General features: G+C 37.0%; 1 protein-coding gene across 1 annotated transcript; it reads left to right on the forward strand.

Moving 5' to 3' along the window:
* The first annotated feature begins 322 nt into the window (after positions 1–322).
* On the forward strand, positions 323–21,877 carry MYCT1 (MYC target 1). Its single transcript, XM_031552459.1, has 2 exons — positions 323–484; positions 17,633–21,877. Exons 1-2 carry the CDS (start codon positions 428–430, stop codon positions 18,155–18,157), a joined length of 582 nt encoding a protein of 193 aa, XP_031408319.1. The 5' UTR covers positions 323–427; the 3' UTR covers positions 18,158–21,877.
* Positions 21,878–22,612: the final 735 nt, after the last annotated feature.

Here is a 22,612-nt window from a genome sequence, read left to right on the forward strand (position 1 = left end):
TAAATTCTTCGGAATATTTGAGAAAGTGGAATATTTGAGAAAGTACTTTAACATAGAAAATAAGTAAGGGGGGGGGGAGGGGGGAGGGGGAAGGAGTTTGCATTTCTCTACCACCAAACATTTTGGGGTTCAAAAAGTTTCAGGGAAAGAGGAGATTTGGTATTGTTCTAAGTCAATTCGCTCTGGCTGAGGAAATGACGAGAAGGAAACTATTTCTCTGTCTCAGGAACCATGTGGGGCTTCAAGATAAGGCAAGCACTTGCTAATTCGAGTTCACAAGCAGGAAATGTGATGCATCCATTTCCTTTCAGACAAAAAAAAAAAAAGTTTCCTAGCAGCACAAAGGCATTACTTCTACCACTAAATCTCAATCATTCAGAAAACCATTGCTGCACTTTGGACATACTATTTTATATCTATCATTTGGATGTTATGGATAAGAACAGTACTTACTCACCAGTTTCGTGGCCACCAAAGTTTTGGGGTAAGGATTTTGTTTCTTATTCTAGAATATCATTAAAGTAGATGTTGACATTAGTTGTTAATTGCCTTAAAAAAATACATCTATGCAAACCTTATGTCGCAAACAAAAATTAATGAATAGATTTTGCTAGCATTTCTTGCAGTGCAAAAAATTGTTTACTAAATGCTTCTTTGACAAAGTTTTATCATGAGTTTTGACTAATCAAAGCAGTAGGAACCACTAGGGCAGAATTGATTGTTTGACAAAGTCCCTTACTGAAGTCAGTGAAAAGGTGTCTATTGACTCAAGTGTGTTTCAGATCAAGTAGACATTCTGAACTGTTTAATAGATGTACCTACATGACAGGCATGATTTGTTTCACCTACTGATGAAAAAGACCGAAACCAAAATTGCAACTTTTGTAATAAACTCTCAATCCAATAGAATGTAAAATGATTGGTAATTTTCTATGGTATCTCATGATCTGATTTCCCTTACTTTTTCCCCGATGTATTTTCCTCAATATTCTTCTTATCATCCATTATTACCGTTTTCCTTCATCCAAACTTGGTAGTGATTAGTTAACTGATATGCATACAGTGTGAAGTAAAAGTGTATGTTATACTGAAACTCACTAGAGGTAATTAGATTTAGTGAGTTGATCCTAAGAGACTTTGCAGAGAACCTTTCCATTCAAAAAGCTCTATCAACTCCTTTATTTAGCATTAACACACATTAGCAGGTACTGTAAGAATGTATCATACAATCTATTTTTATATCTCTTACCATTATTATTGAGCAATGGCTGATTCAAGAATCTGTGCACTGTGTCAAGATAAAAAATATTATGTATTAGCAGGAACTAGTACTAGGAATTTTGTTACATGAAAGTACCCCAGGAAAAAGTGGAAAATAACTATATAAGAAGATTTAGAGAAGCTCCTTCTCTTCCTTAGCATGTGATGTAAGAGTCTGCTGAATGCAGACACATTTCCTGTGCTGATACATATATTTTCCTACTGGGAGGTCACAAGCAACTCATTTCATTTTTGTATCTTAGGCTAGAAAGTGGAGTAATGATACTGGATGTCTTTGTAAAGCACTTTGATATTAAGTGAGGAAAAAGAAACAAAAAAGGAATGTGAATGCTCTCTTTTAGTTTAAACTCATCGTTCTCTTGGTAGAGATCCTGACCTTGTGAGTAAATGTAGTCTGTGTAAACCGTAACAAGCATGGAAGTGGACATGCTGGAACTCACAAGTTTGTTTCATTCTCTGGAATTCTGATTCTCATTTTTTTAGTAGTTCCCTACTACAGAAGTTGCACAGACTCTTCTTACGCGCATTTGTTTTTTTCAGAGAAGTTGGCTGTGAGAATGCAGGAGCATTCCTCTTTTAGAGGCCAGCTCTTATGGAACCGTGTAGCCTCTGCAGTCCTATTTTGCTGTAGGACACCACAGTATGGTACTTTGGCAGAGATAGAAGCACTTACAGGCAGCCTCTGCTGCAATTCAGCACTGTTGGAGTCACGTGGGACTGTAAACAAAGTCTGCATTGGATTTTATTGGTAGTCTCAAAGGGAGATTTGTAGTGGCATTAGCTAAGTGAGAAATTCAGCTTTTGGTACCCATCCATCAACTACTAATCTTATTTTTTATTGTTTTAATATAGTCTTTATTGAGTTCATTTTGATTTGTAAGTGAACAGTGGAAACAAAGATGTTTCAATTTTAACCAGGAGTGCATTTCTTGTAATTCCTAAAAGCATTTTCAGTCGCACACAATTAAATACAATAAATGGCTTTGAGACAATCCTATTCCTCCAGTGTAAATGGTAAAATACTTTCAGATCAGGAAATTCAATTCAAGTAGTACGTTTGATCTGTTGAATATGACAACAGCAGAGAGAAAAAAATGTAAGTAGATCTTAATTGGCATAAACTTGGATTCCTAGACTATAATCCAGTCTAGTTTTACTCAAGTATCTATTTAAGTAATACATCATTACGATTACTTCCATTACAATTATTAAGAAGATTTTCTCCCCCTGAGTTATAATCCCAGTTGTATTTGTCTGGTGTATAGAGTGTTGTGTGCCCAACTGGCATTCTGTACTTTAAGACTGAGAACTGTCTGACACTGTCACTTCAAGCATTATCCCTTGATTTTATAAGCTAAAAATGATTTTATATATAATGTGAAGTTTTCCTTGTCTTTCTCTTTTGTCTGTCCATTGATCTTCCCCTCATTAAAATGTGCTTATTTGCTTTAAAGAAGTCAGTCTATATAGTCTGCTGGAAAATAACAAGTAAATAATTCACAGAAACAGAATCACAAAAATACTGGGGTTGGAAGGGACCTCTAGAGGTCGTCTAGCCAAACTCCTGCTCAAGCAGGCCCACCCAGAGTAAGTTGCCCAGGACAATATGTAGGCTGTTTTTGAAAATTTCCATAACCTTTCTGGTTGAACCTTGAAGGCTCCACAACCTCTCTGCACAACCTGTCAACCAGTATATTCTAATATGCTGCGTTGTGTTACCAGTCTAGCAATAATAGTGGTTAAGGATTTTGCACTGTTCTCCTGTTTTATGAACTGAAATGCTACTCGTGAATGGCAGCACTGACAGAAACTATAGCACAGCTCTCAAACATAGGGAACTCTGACCTAAATGGCTAGGTCTCACATTTGTCCTATATCTCTTCATCTGACAAACAATGACTACATCCTCAGTGATGATTTTGTCACTCAGACTTCCCAGAGTTCCCTATCATGCACTTTGCTAATGATTCTGTTGTTTAAGACTTGAATTTCAGAGTCTGATTGATGTCTGGCTCATCAGGGATACTGAGACAGTTCTTGCAACTTGCAACTCAGGGTTTCACCTCACAGTATGTGAGGATGAAAGACTTAAATCCTGAGCAGATTTCTATCCCCATCACAATGAGAACCAACTGTGTGTAAACAAACCTTCCATCCACCTCTCCCTCTTATTCTTTCCTAATCATATAAATGGCTCAGATCCCTGCTGGGTCTTCATTGTTTACCTAGCTTTCCATCATCTGCTTAATGTTTTCTCCTTTACTTTTTCAATCTTAAGCCTTGAAAATGTAAAAGTTGTACACCTCCAAAGCTACCTTTCTGTGTATGTAACCCTTAAAGACCTCTAGTGGCAAATAGCAGTTTGTCATTCTTTCCCAGACTTACTTTGAAGAGAGTACAATCCAAATGTTGTCATTGATTGGTTTTGGTACGTTTTAGTTCTATGTAAACTTGGAGAATCCAACATAAAAGAAGTCTAATGTAGAAAATAAAGAATAGGACGGAGGGCTGCAATTCTTAGTTTAGTCAGAAGGCTCTCAAAATCCACTGTATAAATAGAAACTCAGGGGAAAAATAATTGCTTTGAAAACCTCCTTTCTTGACCATTTTAGGCCAGAAAATATTGTTCATATGGGCTAGCTGGAGCATTACTTCTCTAAAACATGTGCAAAATATTATCTGCACTGGAAAGTTCTATTTGTATGAATGTTATAAATGCACGATAGAGGCTATAATACAGAAAGTAAAGATGGGTCAAGTCTATGGGTCTGCAGGTTTCTCTGACTTTATTCAAGAGTACATCTGCAAATATACTTAGATAATGGGTTAGCAGCTGTGTTGAGTAAAGGTAAGGGTGACACACACAGCCCCCCTCCCCCACTTCCCTCCCTCCAAGAAAGTTGCCAAAATTTTTTATCTATTTCAAAATGTGATTGAACTTCCGGGGAAGAGATCTTAACATGGTGTATAATACATTTTTTCTTCCAGAGAAACTAGAACTGCTTTATTTTTCTATGATCAACTTGAACTTAGAGCAGGATGGATCCCTCAAAGACATTAGTGAAAATGATCATACTAGAAGGCAGATTTTAAGTAGGATTTCTGGAAGATAAGAATGCTCATTTCTTCGTATTTTGTGTCTCTATTTAACAAACAAACAAACAAAAAAAGAGAAATACCCTGTACTGCTTTGTATGAGTGCTGTGAAAACAATGATGATGATGTGACAAAGAGTGACACAGAGTCAGACAGAAAGCTGATTCCATTTTCATAAATGCTTCCTATAAATACATATGTTCTATGATCCTAAGTTCCTCCTTCACCTCCTCAATTAAATATTATGATACCAGAAATTTAACAGTAATGTCATGTTTTCAGATCTTTTAATCAAAGGTTTAATTTGAATGGGTAATGTTTTTTTTTCATACTAGTTTTGGTTTTGTCCATCACAAACTTCAGAGTGGGACTTCAGTCAGACCCTGACAAAACAGAAATAATGTTTACACCAATAAAACTTGGCACCATTCCTAAAGGAATCAAGACAGACTTTTTCTCAATCCTTAAAGGGCTGCGCACCCTTTTATGCACAGCAGCATCAGAGAAATTTCTGCTGCATGTCTTCAGGAACAACAGTAATTTTCCTGAACAAACAACACCTCTTACTTTTTTTCCCTTCATTGTGATTGATTTTATTATATGCTAAACCACATAAAAATCCTCTGCCAGAAATGTAGAAAGTATCAGATAGCTAAAACCCCTTGTACTTCTCAAGTGTTCTAGTGGCAAGAACGTGATTAAAGTACTCCACAGAATTTTGATATGATCATAGTAGATAGAGAACTGCTGGGACCTGTACACATCATCTCTCCTCTGGCTGAAACAGCTAAGATCTCTAGAAGAGGGATCTACCAGGTCAAGATCATCAGAAGAGCCTCCTGTTTCCTGGTTCCCCAACAACAGTCCTGAGCTGATTTGGGATGTCATAAGGCAACAGCAAACAGCCTAGGATAGCGACTCAGGCAGGACAAATCTTTTTAACTAATGCTAATGCTATGAGAAACAGTTACAAGGTTTTGAGTTTAACAAAAAGAAGAGAAGAGAAGAGAAGAGAAGAGAAGAGAAGAGAAGAGAAGAGAAGAGAAAGCATATGATGGTAAGGCATCAGCAATTACAGCAAACACACCTAAACATCTGTCCTTCAGTGACAACACGACAGCAGTGAATCTGTTTTATAGCACCTAGGACCCCCACCTCCTCATGTGAAGTACTCCAAAAATACTACCATCACCCATGATAAATCAAACTATTACTTATAATGCAATAAGAAGAAAGGTGTTGATCATCTTCCTCATCACATTTTCAGGGTATACCATGTCTCTTTTCTCTCCAGGTGTGTTTGAGAAGTAATGATTAGAAGGCCAGATATTCAGCTGAATTTCTTTCTTGTGGCAATACTTTTTGCTGGATCTGTTGTGACATGTGACATCTGTGTGATGCCTTCCAGTGTTGCTGAAAAGCACATGAGGCAGCTAAGAAACAGATGCTGCACCGTCCCTTCTAACACCTCGTATGGTGGTTCCAAAATACTGTAGGAAGTTAGCACTTCCTCTCTGTTTCATCAGGGACAGGAGTAAAGGTCATACACCAAATCTAAACATATTCTACCCACACTGATTTCCCCAAGAAAAAAGAACTATGTCTTAGTCTGGTGCTGTGTTTTATTTTCTGTCTAGCTTTCAATGGTACTATTATCTATCCACTACTAGACCATTACTGTTTTATATAAATCCCAAACAAGAATTTGATAAATCATATATGATTTTTCCTCAAGGTTCAGACTATTCCAATTTTTAATAATAATATCTATTTTACTGTCAATGAAGTAAAAGATTTGACAAGCATGTGAAACAAGCATGTATTTCAATCATAGAAGCAAAGGGGTTTTTATCATTAATCAGCTTTGCATTCAGGAAGCTAGTATGTAAATCGATTCCAAGGCCTTAAATGCAAGCTTGTCACAGAGATGAAAGTAGATACTAATGAGGGCCCCTTTTCCCCCCTTGCCGTTCTTCTGGCAAGTCCAAAGAAAAGGGTATTACCATAGCTGGATGAAAGAAACAAAAATGTGTAAGACCAGCCTTATTCTTGAGTACTGTTTCTTCTTGTGTATGAATTATTCTTTTAAATGAGCATCTGTCATCCTCAGGATGTATTTTGTTGCCTCCTAATTACTGCTTCTTTTCTCCTTTCCTCTCCCTGTCCCACCCCCACCATCCAAACACTGAATTATCGAGTACGTAACTCTCTTTGGCAGTAATGATATAAATCTAAGGTAGTAGATTAATGAGGCAAAGTTTCTTCATAATATTATTTAAATATTAATTTAAAAGTGCATACATATTTGGCAGGCACACCTAATATATTGACTAAGTATGTGTCACTTCTTGTTGTTAAATGAATTGTCTGCCAAGAGAGTAATGCTTTAGTTATTCACTGGATCCAGAAATCTCATTTTTAGGGAAAGTATGTTTCTTCTTGCAAGCACTACAAGTGGATGCATTAACATACCAGAGACATAATAAAAGCAGCTCAACGCTATGCTTTCTGCCCAAGATAAAATCCACGTAGCAGTATGCTCAGTTGCTAGAGCCTAGCAGGATTCAGATTCATGGTTAATACATTCTGGGCATGCTGGGATTCTGTCTCAGTTCTTCTGGTAGAAATTTTTGAAGGCAAATGCTCTGTATTTATATTCAGTTTCCATTTTACCACTGTAGCTCATAAAACCAGGAGGTGAAAATCTTTATGAGCCAAACGAATGGCTGTAAGCAATTCAGCCTAATGCAGAAGATAAATCTGAAGCATGTATGAGATGTCCACAATAAAAAGAGATCACAGAATAAAATCATGACTCAGGAATGAGCCTTTGTCTTTGTAGGATTGTCCTCATTTCATAATCATCTCCCTTTGACTATTTCTTATTCGCCTGCTTTCAAAGTAGGAAGCTTCACTGCCTATACAACCTTAATAAAGACTACCTAGTCAAATTTTATATTGTATAACTCTTAAGTTTATATAAATCAAGTCTGAATTATGCTCCTAACAGCTCCTAACAAAAAAATAAAATAAAATAAAATAAAATAAAATAAAATAAAAATTTAAAATTATCAGTTGCATTCTCGAAATGCTGTGGATTTGGTTCCAAGATGATTAATAAATCCCCTTCCTCCTAAGGAGATAGAAAAGAAACTCAGGAGAGTTTGATTTCCATGTATTAATAAACAAGGTTTTTGCTGAAAAACTTTAGAGTCGTCTGCTAAAACACTTCAATCAAAGCTACATCCATAACACAAATATACAGGGTTGTTATTAAAATGACATCTATGAATTATTCAGCAAAATAATTGGGGGGATAAAAAGACATCATGCTCAATACAATGCAAAAACTACTTTGGGCACTGACACGTACTTATTGAAGAATACAGCCAAGGCATTTTCTTCTCAGAAGAGGCCTCTGCCTTGCTTCTCCAGCATCTTATTTACTAGAAAATAAATTCCCTGTCTCAGACATTTTAATTCAAAATCCAGCCTGTTAACACAGACTGTGAGATATTTGACCATTATCATAACTTTCTTTCAAAATTTTTGCTTTAAAAATTACATTGATACCATCTCTCTAACCAGTGTAATGGAAGAATGAGTGAACCAAGGTAGACATGTGACTTCTGTTGAAGCTTGTTGTGGTTGCACAGATTTTTGTCAATATCGCTTAATTAAGACTCCTAAATCACACTGAAGTAGATATTCAGATTCATATTTGATGCAAGAAAAATCTGAAATTGATAGACTGTCACAAAGTATCAAGAGAAGGCAAGCTCAAATTTCTCCATTGCTGGTAACTGAGAAGTACAGTACTACCACACGTAAATGTATTTATGTAGTCTCAAAACCACATATTCAATATGATATCCAACTTCTGAGGAAGATAAGTGTAGCAGGAAATCTCTTTGCACTACTAGATTGAAATGTCGTAATGTGATGGAAAACACAGCAGTGACAATGGGGAAGCAGAATCCCAGGCTGTAGCAAGTGCGGACAAGCCCAAGTGCAGTATCCAAAACTACAGAAACAAAGGAAAAAAAAGCTGTTTACCTTCAGAACACCTCAGACAGGCAGGGATCTCCAGAGAGATGTTCTCACCTCCACTGCCAATACTTAATTGAGGTCTGGGAAGGGATGGATCCTGGCTTTATCCCTTCTGGTCATTGCATTGCATGTCCCTGAGTTCCCCTGGGCCCCTGGGTTGGCACTGCCTTCCCACCAGGTGCTCAATCATTACTTCAGGCCATGACTTGGCATTTCTGCTAAATAGATTTAGTTCAAGTATTTTTGCAGCAAAAATAAATAAAATAAAAATATGAAAATGTGATTTAAATACAGACTCCTTTTCCTGCTACTTGAACACCTGTTTATTAGATACTGGTCAGTATTATTGAATATTGATCAGTATTCATCAAAATTCACAAATGGTTCCTCTTCTTCCCATTCTTCAAATTTGGACAACATTCTGCATTCTCATCACAAGAAGGCCGTAGTTTTAGCAATCTCAAAAATAAATAAATAAAAGACAATAAATAAAACACTAAATTACATCTTAATAATCTGTATCTATAAATCTATAAAGCTATATCCAATAAATAAAACACTAAATACTATCTTCGTTCTAAGCTACTTTTGAGCAGGCGTTACCCATGTTAAAGCTGTCAGCAGAGTACTCTGTGGCAATATTTCAAAGGCAAAAGTGTTCTGAATGAGAAGAGACCTTTTTTGAGAAATTTTACAATTTGAGGCCCCCACTACTCTACTAGATTTTCTTCATCTTCTTCCAAGATGCACGTATCTATCAGTTTCATTAATTTTGTTTATCACAGAATCACAAAAACACCAAGGTCGGAAAAGACCTACAAGATCATCCAGCCCAACGATCCACCTATCACCAGTAATTCTCACTAAACCATATCCCTCAAGACAACATCCAAACATTCCTTGAACACCTCCAGGATCAGTGACTCCACCACCTGCCTGGGCAGCCCATTTATGCTGATATATGATGTACATTTGCAATGGAGATTAAGAGATATGGAACTGTGAAGGAGAGGCTGATTACTGGAAGAAGCTGAGCTGACCAGTGAAGAGAAGAAACTAAGTCCTGCCTCTTGCTGACAGGAGGCACTTCTGATACGGCAGCAAATGTGCAGAAGTTGCAGCATTTCCAAAAAGCACTGCATTGAGAATCACCATTTGTAGGATGCACTATACAGTCCGAAATATCACCTTGATTTTTCTCTTTTAAAAGACTCCATCTGATGTTCTAATATATTCTGTATTCTTTATATTCTAATAAATCTTAGGTTGCCAGTATAAATCCCTCTCAGCCTTTTGTGGGTTCTCACAGTAAGCCACCTGAAGCTGTGTTTGGGTTTTTGGTCTCAGACCACAGGCAGTAGGATTGCTGTAGTAGGATTGCTGTAGTAGGACTGAGGACGATACAAAGCCTGTAGGCTTCCCAGTAACCTGAAAAATCTGTGCTTTGTAGTAACCCTGGATTTCTTGAAGGTAGCTTTTTTGATTGTTTGTTTACTCTTTTTTAAAAAGAATTTCAAGAAATCCTCTTTAACATTACAACATCACTCTATTCACTTATCTTCTTCATACAGGAAATAATTTTATTCTCAGGCTCTGTAAAATAATCTTATCAATTAAATAATAACAATGAAGCCATATTGCACTGTGGCAAATTGTGTTTTATTGTTTGATTTAGATCCATGCAGAGGACATTTAGCTTAGGCCTGTGCTCTGTTTTTTTTGAGGTTGATAAGAATTTCTTGCCAGAGGACTGTGCTGCGCATGCAAAAAAAGATCAAAATTACATTACTCCCTTTGTAATGCATCAGGAGTTACAATGAAACCATGCAGTAACAAAGTTTCTATCTCTGTCTGCACAGAGAAATCTGTGCTTGGTTTCGCACAGTTATGCCAAAGGCATGAAATTAAACATGGTGACATCTCTATCTTAGATGTTTCCTTCTGATTATTACAATTACTCTTTATTTATCATTCCAGTAAAAAATTAAACTGCCAGTAATATCAAAGCAACATTATTACATCTGAGTTGGTTTTATAGGATTTTGTTCAGGAGTTTTATCACAGTGAATGATAGTAAAAAAAAAAAAAAAGCACTCATAGAGAAAGTTCATTCTGGACACTACTCGATAGCAAGAAACAGGAACTGACTTATCATCACATTTCATCATCAGCACAGATATGTGCAAAGAAACGCAAATCAATACAAACTATACTTCACTAACTCTCCAAATATTTATTTACATTGTGCTTTATTGTACCTGACTTTCAGTGTCTCTGAAAACACCAGTTCTAAAGTGCTTATGGCAGCACAGCTCAATGCTTCTCTGTTATCCTTCATCTAGATGTTTATTTAGTTAGGTTTTTTGTTTATTTGTTTGTTTTTGATCTTATTTAATTAGAATTAAGTAATTTACATAGTATTTAGATTTCCAACATGAATTTCCAGCAGAGGGCAATCTTTTTCTAAGTAGGTGGCTTGTTTGAAAATTTAACCTGCTAGCAAACAGCTGTCCACTCTGCTTTTCAAACTCAGGATTCATTGAAAGACACAGACAATGCCATTTTTTTTTTCTTTGTCAATTTATTAATTTACTTGCAGATATTTCTGGAGCTATTTTGCTTGCCTGATCAAAGAACATCTTAGGAACTGCACAAAATGATGTCTATATGAGTCTTGAGCTTTCACTGTTCTATCTTCTTTTTTTTTCGAGACAAGGTTAACTACTTTACAAAAATGTTTGATTGATATATGTATTATGATCTTTAATATTTGAGTGTGGATACTCCACTCATGTGGACTATCTGTTCTGGCTTCTTCTTGTCCTCATAAATAAAAAAAACCTTTTACAATTCTAATCTGAAATTCCTTTATTTTATTCTTTATTTCTGTACTTTTTACTTGATTTATAGTGGATATAAAAGCTTTATTTGCAGCAACAATTCATTTATTAGTGGGAGAATTATTTTCTGTGGCTACAGAAAATAATCTAGCACTGGCGTAGGTAGAATAAAACATTTCTGTTACAAGCTGTGTTCAAAGGTAGAATGACATTTCTGACAACCTATCTTATTAACATTTGTATTCTATACAGCCTGCCCTTCTTTTGGCTTTTCTCACAGATTCTGTTTTCCAGACCATACCATCCTCATATGCTTGCTTCCTGGGCATCACAGGTGCTTGAATCACTTTGTATTTTAGATGGTCTCTTTCCCTCTTTTCACAAATACCACGTAACATTTTTAACATTTTCTTAACAAGCTGTGGCTATGACTCAGACTACAGCTGACTGCTTTCACAAAGAAACCAATTCACCCACCCAGCTGAATCATGGACTTCCTACAAATGATTAATGAGAGGCTGGTTTGCTAATACAATTAGTGGCAGCTATCAGGAAGATAGTAATGTCAACACTTATCAGCTACAGAGAAATTGTTTTTTTTTTTTTTCTGCACTCAAACAACAGCATCATAGGAGCTGGCTTCTAATACCAGCCTCAAGCTAAGTTTTCTTGGAGCTCCTAGAGCTGAAATAAAATTACTTCAGATCTTTTGTGCTGGGAAAAAATTGCAGCACTTTGGGCCAGGGTGTTCCTTTTCATGTTCACTGCCTAGGATTTGTGAGAAGGAGCAGTTTCAGCTCCCCCAGCTTATGTATGCATATGTACTAGGGCTGCAGGAAGAAAGATCTTATGAGTTCATTAAAACTTTAATACATTTGGACTGCTCCTGTTTGGTTCTTCACGACTCAGGCTGTGTTACAAATATTCACTGTCGACTGTGATGAACCTCACTTCAAAAGGCAAGCAGTATCTTTCTTACCTGTGAGCTTACTAGATTTGTCATTCACAAGTGCAGTTCATACTTAAAAACACTAGCTGGTGCTCTGCACTAAGTTGTGCAGTATTCAGGAATGAATTCCCATTCTGGTTTGCAAGTTTTTGTATCATCTTTTGTCACCAAGTGTTCATCTGGGGGGAAAAAAATTTCATGGTGAAGCAGAAACTGAGCTGGATTTCCTCATATTTGAGATTAAAGCCTCTGCTACTTTTCAGGGTCTTTCACATTTGAGACAAAGCAGGCTGTAGGCAAGTCTACGTGCATGTAGAGGGAGGACTGCTCACTTCCTTGAACAGGATTTTAGTCACTGGCATGTGGCGTGCCATAAAGGAAAGACTTCATAAAAATTTGAGAAGGAAAATATTAAAATGGAAAAAAAACCCTCAAAAATTTGAATGGAAAATACAAAGATAGCTCTTTTTCACTATGCAACATAATATTATGTTCTGATTTTTCTCATTTTTCATACAGCTGAAATCAAGCAACTTGTAGGTGATATATTCTACAAACAAGCTTGCTGGATCCCCCATGACAAAGTTTTCATGTCATGCACTTACTGAGCAAGTGAAAGGAAGAACAGATGGCAAAACTACTCTCAGTTACTGAAGTAAATGAAAAGGAACACAAACTAACACAATATGCATGACATCTTTATAGCAAGCTAAGTTCTTATGCAAAGCAATGCCATTCTTGATTAACAAACTGTCTTACTACTTTTAACTTCTAAAATTACTTTATTATTTCTATTTTAATGGAGAAACAAGAAAAAATTAATAGCTCTGAAACAAAGAAGATTGCAATATTTGAGTAATCTACTAGAAATCAGTGATCTACTAGTCATCTACCAGGGATGAAATAGCTACCATCATAAGGATGTTATCTACCACCTTACACTTGACAACAGCATGATCAGATGACATGCTTTAAGGGACTGTCTGGCCCATTTTTGGTAACTGTAGGAAATGATGCAGTTCAGGTTCAAGTTATGTGTACACTGAATGTTGCTTTTCCATTTCTCTGTTCTTTGCATTCAGTACTTTTCCCCCTGCTGCCCTTATTCTTACCCTGGGAAGCTCTCTGTGAATTTGCTCTTTCATAATTTAAATGATATTACTATCCTTTCACGAACTTGGCCAGCTGAAGAGTTTGCACTTGTGTGCATTTACGAGCATAGTGACAGGAGAATTGCGCATCTGTCTTAACTTTTCACAGTAGTGAATTAATAAGGCTGTATTGTTAATTTCCTGGTCAAATTTACCTAAGATATTTCTTCTCAGAAAACTTGCAGATTGATTGTCTCTGCTACTGATGCCTAAATTGGATGGGAAGAACTTCTTTCAAAAGCACCTTGTCAGATGTTCTATCATCTTTACTAAAAAGACTTCCAAATTTCTTCTGCATGGATTCTACCGTGCATTAAGGACTTGCTGGAGACTATAAACTTTGATAAAATGCTTAGTAATGCTTCAGACATATAGCTCATGGAATTGTAGAATCATTTGAGTTGGAAGGGAGCCTTAATGGTCATTGTGCAATCAGTAGGTGTACAGAGGTTAGGCTAAGTAGGATCATCGCAGTGGAAATATAAATGAAAAATGCCCACTGATGTTGTAGGCTTGCAATAAACTCCACAAGGAGCAATCATCAGAAAGAGATCTTTCCTCAGTAGCAGTCAGCATTTAAATGGAATCTAGGAGAGGTGGAGCCAGGCTTCATTGCCTTCACCTGTGCTCCCATGGCTGACTCATTTCTTGCCTCAGGTGGTCAATCAGAGGTTGGCCATGATCAACAGTTCCCATACAGTCATCTCATTCTATTCTCTTGCAATAAACAGGGTCACCTACAGCTATATCAGGTTGCTCAGGGCCCCCATCCAGCCTGACCTCAAGTGTCTCCAGGGACAGGACATGCACCACCACTCTGGGCAACATTTTCCAATCCCTCACCATCTTCATTGTAAAAAAACTTTTTTCTTATATCCAGTCTAAATCTCCTATCTTTTAGTTTTAAACACTTTTCCCGTCCTACCACAACAGACTCTGCTGAAGAGCCTGTTGTAAAAGGCTTAAAGAAATCTGCAACAACTACAGCAGAAAGAAAAGTAGAGTCTGAAACTCTGACCTTTTTAACACGGGTACAGTGGAAGGACCATAGATAAGAAAGTTGAAGAAGCTAATGTATCAAATTGTTAATCTTGCAGCAGGTTTGGATTATGCTTTGTTTCCTTTTGTTTCTAACATTGTATCTGGAAGTCTCATTGTTTTCTACTGTTAAAAAACTTTTATCATTTTTCTCAGCTGCTGTTGAGGATCAGGAGGTAAAATTGACTGAGATGAGATGCCCAATCTCTTCAGTTTGTAACGTAAGCAAATAAAGAAGCGTGAATAACCTGAGAAACATACTGTTTAAAACATATTTAGAGAACTGGCACCAAGGAAGTTAGTGTCAGCATCCCTACATGTCCCCAAATGTTTTTTCCTCTTCTTCTAAAAGCAAAGGACAGAACAGCATGCACAGCCCTCAGTAAACCATGGGATATTGTAACAACTCCCTAGGAGACACATCCTAGCAGTATTGCACTTGCTCTCCTGAAAGGCTAAATCTGCCCTGGCACTGCCCAGATTAAGGACGAGAAAAACAACTCTGTGAAGACCAGCTGTTCTCCTGAAAATCCCAGGTGCAGCAAGTCCCGCTCTGCCTTTGATTTTTCTGTTTTGTAGTATTTTCTCCAATGCACCTCAGGGCTGTGATCACTGGACGTTCTAAAGAAGAAATCAATGAGCATAGATTCAGTGTAAGTTTTTAGAACTAAATTACATTTCAGTGGAATTCATCGTCTTCAGGGAGTCAACAAAAAGCAAGTTTGGCCTATTAGTGTGCTCTCACTGTTCCCACTGTCAGGGATAGTCTGGGAAGAGAAAGAAAAAAAATACCAGTAACCCATAGATCTACTGATATTTCTATAATAGGAACCAGAAGAATCAAACTTAGGTACAAATTGAAATGAGAGGATAGGGGTTACTACATGGGGACTGCAATAATTAGAGTTAGCCCAGCTGTGTTTCCCCAGAGAATAAGTTGACCCTCTATTTTTGCATTCAAACATAGAGGTAGAAAAATAAGAGAATAAAAGAAGTTAAAGAAAATGAAGATATTATCAAAAAGGATAATTGCCTGTGCTGTACCTCTAGCACAGGGGAACTGTGCATGAGAAAGACTAAAGAGCTACGCTCGATACCTTTGTCAATTCCCTCATCTGCTTTTAACTGTGAAGCACTGATTAGATTGTGCAGGTGGTGAAAATTACGGCTAGAGGGATGCAGGGACAAACCCTTGCCGTGGTGAATGACAGTACCTGAGCCAAACGTGCTAGTTTGTCTAACAGAGCTTATCTTCCATTTGAGCCTCTCTGAAAACACCTTCTCCTCTCTACTAGAATCAGGAGCCCAAATACGAGCAAGGATACTGAGAAGCAGCACAGACACTTGTGTTTGGAGGACTTCTTGACCATCTCAAAATATAATACTGTAACAAGAATTCATGGCAAGATGGGAAAGAAATCAATCTAAAAAAGGTTTAGCTCTTGCTCCTCTTTCCCATGGTCATCCTGGGACAAGAGAAGGGATGCTCAGACTGCAGTTCTGGTGTTTGGGAAGGTATCTTTAGAACACCCTTTGGGCTCTCCTCACTGAGGGTCATCAAGATCTGGCTCTTCCTTCCCATCTTCAGGAGTATGAGGAGCAATATGCAGCAACTGGAGATGCTAAACACATTAAAACAGCCTAGTAGACTGTTTCTTAGACATAAAGAAAAACGGTACAGTAAGGCCTGCCATGTCTCTGAATATATCTTTATAAAGCACAGAATCATTGAGTGTTTTTCAAAAGGCTACTAATGGTGATGAGGTTCTGATCTGCAGTCAGGAGTTGCAACACAGGAGGCTGCTACTCATGAGCTCTTGCAAAAACACAACAAGCATTTGTCCTTCTGCTGCTGTTTGCCCAGTCAAGAGTTTTTTAGTTTTAAAAATGAGGGCTTGAGGAAAAATAATATTTCGAAGACAAGTCTGGTCTGCCTCTGATCAAAAGGACAGAAAGTGTTTTTAACAGAAAGATGTGCATTGCAGAACTGTCCTGTGCTTTATCACCTACATCTTTATTCTATCTTTTGCAGAGTATTGTGATCAGAAACCTATCTGAAAACAGATTACAAACAAGCAACAACAGGAGTGTATATACATCCAAAATGCCAGTGGCTTAATTAGAATTCAAATTTTCTGGGCCTCCTTACATTTTTATCTGTCCTAAAAAGTACTGAATGAATAAACTCCTCAATATTCATTTCCTGATTCCTTTCCATTCTCCTTCTAAACAGAAGTGCTTCACAAGCATCATAACACAGACAGAATAATCATTCCAAATATTTCTATGGCTCTCTTTCACTCATTTCCTCTTTTCACAATAAATAGTCAACACAGAGTTTCATCTCACTTGTGATCTAAACCCTGCTTGTATTTTTAGGGGATCTGTACATATTTTCCTTTTGTTTCAGGCCTTATTCAAAATTATAAATGTACAAGTTTTCTGAAGTACCTGAGCTGTTAGAAAAATCTTATTCCTTTACACCTATGAAAATACATAGGGGAGAAAATGACACTCCTCATGCTCTTTTTTATTTTCAAGTCTCTAAATACTTTATTTTCCCAATGGGAGACCAGTGTATTTTCCAATTAAGCATGGGAGGTGAGAAATATTCAATAGATTTAGTACTACTGACAGTTACCTTCAACCTAAATCATTCAGGGTATGGTAATTTACTCTAATTATTATAAGGATTTAAAGTATATTTTTCTCAGTGGTAAAGGTCTGGGATGTGATCTCTTGTTATAATAGATACAGGGCTTAATCCTCTAAGAACATGGATATATCTCACTTGTAATAGGTAAGTTAGTAAACACATAGACATAGAATATAAATACCTATGAAAAGGATGGCAAGCCTGCCAAAATCCACACTTTGTATTGCTCACAGAAGAAAAAGCTTGGTGGTTTCATAAGCACACCTTGGTGCTTCTTGGTGGCCATTTATGAGAGAGACTAAGATTTTTCCCTTGCATTGGCACAGAGGCTGGTATTAAATGCAAGCTACTTTCCAAATGTTGTTGAATTCTGCAAAATAAATAAAAAAATACCCTGTAGTGAGGACAGTGTGAATTCCTCTGATTGTGCTGTAAAGGTTTGTGTATTTTGCACAAATGTGTATAGGTTTTCTCATCTTTTAAGGAGGCTGCCACATTCAAATCATTTTCAGGCAAGGTTATGCTTCAGATCTGAAGTATCCTTACTGTGTATTTCTGTTGTATTTCAGAGCACGTAACAATAGCCTTCACAGTGTCCATGTTGATTGGACTAGTGATTGGAGGGATCATCTGGGCCTTATTCACCTGCTTGTCCCGTCGCAGAGCTAGTGCCCACATTTCCCAGGGGAATTCTTCACCCTTCACTCGCCGGTCCAGACCCACATCCCACTCTTCTAGCAGGACTGGATTTTACCGTAACAGCAGCTGTGAACGTCGAAGCAACCTCAGTCTGGCCAGCCTCACCTTCCAGCGACAAGCCTCCTTGGAGCAAGCCAACTCTTTCCCCAGGAAGTCAAGTTTCCGCGCATCCACCTTCCACCCTTTCCTGCAGTCTCCTCCCCTCCCTGTGGAGACAAACAGTCAGCTGATCACTCTCACTCCCACCAACACCACTACAACCCTCGTGGGAAGCACAACCAACAGTTTAAGTCGACCTGAATTCCACTGGTCTAATAACAGCCTCCGTATCTGCCACTCCACACAAACCCCTCCTCCTGCATATGAAACCATCATAAAAGCATTCCCAGACTCCTGAGATAGGTCTTTGCCACAAGCACACAGCCATTTTTGGAGGAACCTCAATCATCTCAAGCAATTTTCTGTGCATGCTGAAGATCTCCAAGAAGTCTCCAGCTGCTGTGATACATTGCAGAGGGCATGTGCACTGCCAGGAGGCAGGTAGTGCTGATTTCTTAGGGAGTTATGTCCCACCATCCAATGAATCACTTGTTTTTTGCACTACTGGCTCTAATTTACTGCTTTGCAACATGCTGACATACTTCTACTGCTGTATTGTAGCCACTATATTTTTTTCTTTAGAGGAAAGAAAATACTGCTGCATTAAAAAAAAATGGATCATTTCTTGAAGAGAATTTTAGAAATTACTGATATAGACATTATTGCAATTTTCACTATTCTGTTCATATTTAAATAGCAAACAAGCAAATTAAATACAAAAGTTCTGGTTCTATGCATTTTCCCAAGGATATTAAACTTCCAGTGAACACTTCCATTAACCACCTTCTCACTATAACCGTACAACAGCTTCTAGCTGAGGAACCTTAGACAAAGACCATACAGAAGATTTAACATCACACTTCCATCCATGGTTCCGTTGATTGCAGAGAACCTTAAAAAGACTCCAAGTTAGAGCTACTTGTATGAAATTCCTCACAGTATGAAAAAAATTTTGAGGTATATCACCCCTCATGTAAAGAGAAGTTTTGAAGAGCACATTAAGTGCTTGAAGAATTTTCTATCTCCTGCCAGCTGAAGAGATAGCCACCTTTTAATGCCCAGTAAGGCTGTATGGGAACAGAAAACCTGATGTCTCATTTTTCTGGTTATGGTCATCAAAATAAGCATTACATGAATGACCACTAGTTTTTAATTAAGTTTCCTGCTTTGCTGTGAGATTGCTCATTTCCTTATTTAAAATTATATTTCTCAAATAGCACCAAATTTTAATTCTTCCTGGAAAGTTATTCACTGACATCTTGCCTTTCATTAACAGCATTTTAGACATTTACAGCTGAACACTGATATTGTACAGTTGTGTGTAATATGAAGATAAAGATGGAGTATTTAGTTAAGGTTAACTTACATTCTTGACTGTTACACTTGTTCTGTCAAGCTAACCACTGTCTTAGTTGAGACTAATTGCACCAACATGAGAAGTTCAGGCTTTAGAACTAACACAGATAGACTGGGGCAGTTTTAAGATTTATTGTATCAATTTTCTGTTAGGTATTGCACTTTTGAATAAAGACAAAAGAATTTCCACAAGTAGAAGAGTCTTACTCCTCACTTAGAAACAGACATTTAATTACTGAATCTGCTTGACACCCACCACCTGAAGGACCCTTGATCCTGAGAAGTTGTTCCTGTGCTTCAGCAGAGGGTCTGAGTCCTTACCTGTTCTCTGAATTCAGCAGATTTTGAGAATGGGCAAAATGCTTTACACCTTACTTTGCTATTGGTGTCTAGCAGCATGCATTTCTCTGCAGAGTCCAACATCCTTTGTGCAGCACTGTTGATCTCTTAACTACAGTCTTCCAGCCACAAATCTTTCCATCTGCAAACATTGCTACAAACATTGCACTTACAAGCATTACTTATTATAAACTAAAAGTATTCTTTCTTATAAAAGCAAGTTATTATGCATTTATTTACTGGCTGGCTTTCATGTTTTATTTTCAGCATACAAATTTTTCTTCCCTTCTAGAGGAATGTATGTCAGTGCTAGAACAACCACTTACTGTGTTTACATTTTTTCATAGCAGACACTTTGAGTTCCAGTACACTGAAGACTTGCTGATAAGGCTACAAAACTGCATTTGGCTAATCACAGGCTACAGGCTTAAAAAAAAAATAGTCCTCTGGAGAAAAGTTGTGTTATTTTATTCTTTAATAATATTTTTTCTTTTACAGTCTAATTGAGTCTGATGAACTTCATTGCATACAAGTGCTTTCACAGTCTCCTAGTTCTAGAATAGGTGACACTGCCTTTTCTGATGTGCTTTCAAAAAGCAGAGTTCACACTTGCTCCCTTTGCATATTGAGTCTAGCGGAATGTTTGAAAAGACAGCTTGGCAATACAATACCTAATTGGCCAAAACTGCTTCATCCTTGAGAGAAATCATTCCAGATGAGTGATTTTTTTTACTCATGGTTTAAGAAGAAAGTTACATATTTTCTTAGCATATTACTTATATTATAGCATAGTTAGCATACAATGTAGACAAGGAAGTTTAAATGTACTGTATTTTTTATTGTGAATACTGGATATCAAAATATTTTTTTATTTCCCTTGGATTAGGGAGATTAAAAACACAGATTGTTTGACGCATAACCAGGATTGCTGGATATCAGTTTTAACAATATCTGAAGTTGGTGTTTTGTAAGTTCTCCAGAAGATGCAGAATGTGAAATAAAGATAGGTGTTGTAATCTTGATCTTATGGGTTTTATTTTTCAAAAATTGACGTGTTGGCTTTTACAAAAAATACTTATATGGAAGTTTACTATCTTGAAATATTCAGGCTGATGTAGTTGGGAATGTTAACAGAAACTTGATCTTTCTTCTTCTCTGTGGAAAGACCATTGATGATGATAGTACATGAAGTTAGCATTGGAATGTGCAATGTTAGAACACTTTCCAAGGACTGCATGTGAAAATTAAAGCAATTATTATTAGGAAAATGCTTTGTTTTATGTTAATAGGAATTAACTATTTTTTAAATGAAATGAGAGTTCATCAAAAGACATAACACTTCAGGGCAATATGAATATCCCTCACCAATAAGGTGATCACAGATTTAAAATTCAGTGGTTTGCCAATACTTGGACTTCAATCTACAAAGCATTTGCTTTAAGCATGTGGTCAGTACTTACAGAGTGCCTGCTTAAATTGCATAGGATTGACCTTCAAATTGAACTGCAAAATTCAGGGATCACCTAGGCTATTATAATTAATCATTATAATACTTTTAATAACTATAACGATTATATAATAATTATATCAAAAGATTATCACTCCTCATTTATAGTCTCTGGTTGCAATATAAAATATTGGGAGGAAGAACCAATTTATTTTAAAAGTATTTCTGCAGATTTCAGGGCATATACAAGCAATTAATTAAGTTCCACAACAGATTTGTATATAACATTTTTTAACAGTGAGAAGCAGTAATTAAAGAGTATGACAAGAATCACACAGGAAGAAATAGACAGAACTTCAATCATCCTGATCCCATGACACTTTGTCCTGAAGTGAACAGAGCTACTTCTTTTCACAAAGAGAATTTTGTTTTAATTGCCCATATGCACAAAACCTATTTCTCTACTTCTAGTTCAATATAGAACAACATTTACCAGCTCTTTTTCTGAGTCTAGTTATGTTCCAATGTATTTGCAGAAGTAGTTTGTTCAGTATTCCTTGACTTTTCCCTATTGAAGAATTTCTGATTATCTCTTAAGACAGTTACTGATATTCATACCGTAACACAATGAGCATTCAGAAGCCTTGCCAAATCAATTTTTTAAAGTTCAGTTGCAATTTACCATGAAGTTTTTTGAGTCATCTCCACATTCATTCTTAAATATAAAATGAAAAACACATTTACTGGAAATATCCTCTCAGAACTGAAATGACACATGCCAGATCCCTGACCTATAGGCACTTGATAAAATTAGGTGATGTCTATGATGCAATACAGCTTCTGGGAAAAAAAAAAAAAAGAAAGAAAGGAAGAAAATACTAATTGGAAATTTACCTCTGCCAAGTCCAGACCAGATTAAGGAAAATGCTGCTGGTATAGCTTCACAAAACAGAGAGTAGAATTCTAAAAATCAGCAGTGACATCACTGGAACCTCAGACCTCACTGTACTAGGTGGTGGCTGTGTTGCATCCTGTGCTTTTGCCTGCAAATATAGCCTGAAAACACTACTTGACAGAGCAGTCTGGTTTTATGTCTCCTTTCTCTTTTTAACTTTTATGGAAACTCTTGGCTCCCATCAGAGTTATGACAACATTACTGCATGAGGGTGGCAGTGTCTGATGGACATGAATTGGGTAGCAGACCTATTTTTATAAACATGTTTTCTGTCTTCTTTCTGTGTGGCATTCTGCAACAGAGACGTTTGTTTTGGTTTTTTATCTATTTAGGAGCAGAATCGAGTGACTACAATCTGAGAGCTGGTAAAGAGCAAGGAGTTCTTTTAAACAAAAGTAGATTGACTGTGAAATGGACAATGCAGAGTGATGGGTCCAAGATCACAAGAAATTAGATTTGCAAATTTAGGACATAATTCTCTGACGTGTCTATGAGCATGGACAATATGGAAAGGCATTGGAATGCAAAATTGCAAAATCATTCTGATACTGATCAGGGATGACCTGTATCAATATCAACTGACTTTATTTTATGGTGGCACACCGAGGAAAGGTGATGCCACGTTCTTGTTTCAGCTTGACAGGAGCACAAATCAC

The sequence above is a fragment of the Meleagris gallopavo genome, chromosome 2 (assembly GCF_000146605.3).
Source record: "Meleagris gallopavo isolate NT-WF06-2002-E0010 breed Aviagen turkey brand Nicholas breeding stock chromosome 2, Turkey_5.1, whole genome shotgun sequence".
Classification (NCBI taxonomy): Eukaryota; Metazoa; Chordata; class Aves; order Galliformes; family Phasianidae; genus Meleagris; species Meleagris gallopavo.

Bases quoted from the DNA above. Each gene is read 5' to 3' on its own strand.
- MYCT1 (XM_031552459.1), top strand. From the start codon at position 428: ATGTTATGGATAAGAACAGTACTTACTCACCAGTTTCGTGGCCACCAA. The intron at 485-17,632 runs GTAAGGATTTTG...TGTATTTCAGAG, and splicing joins GTGGCCACCAAAGTTTTGGG to CACGTAACAATAGCCTTCAC.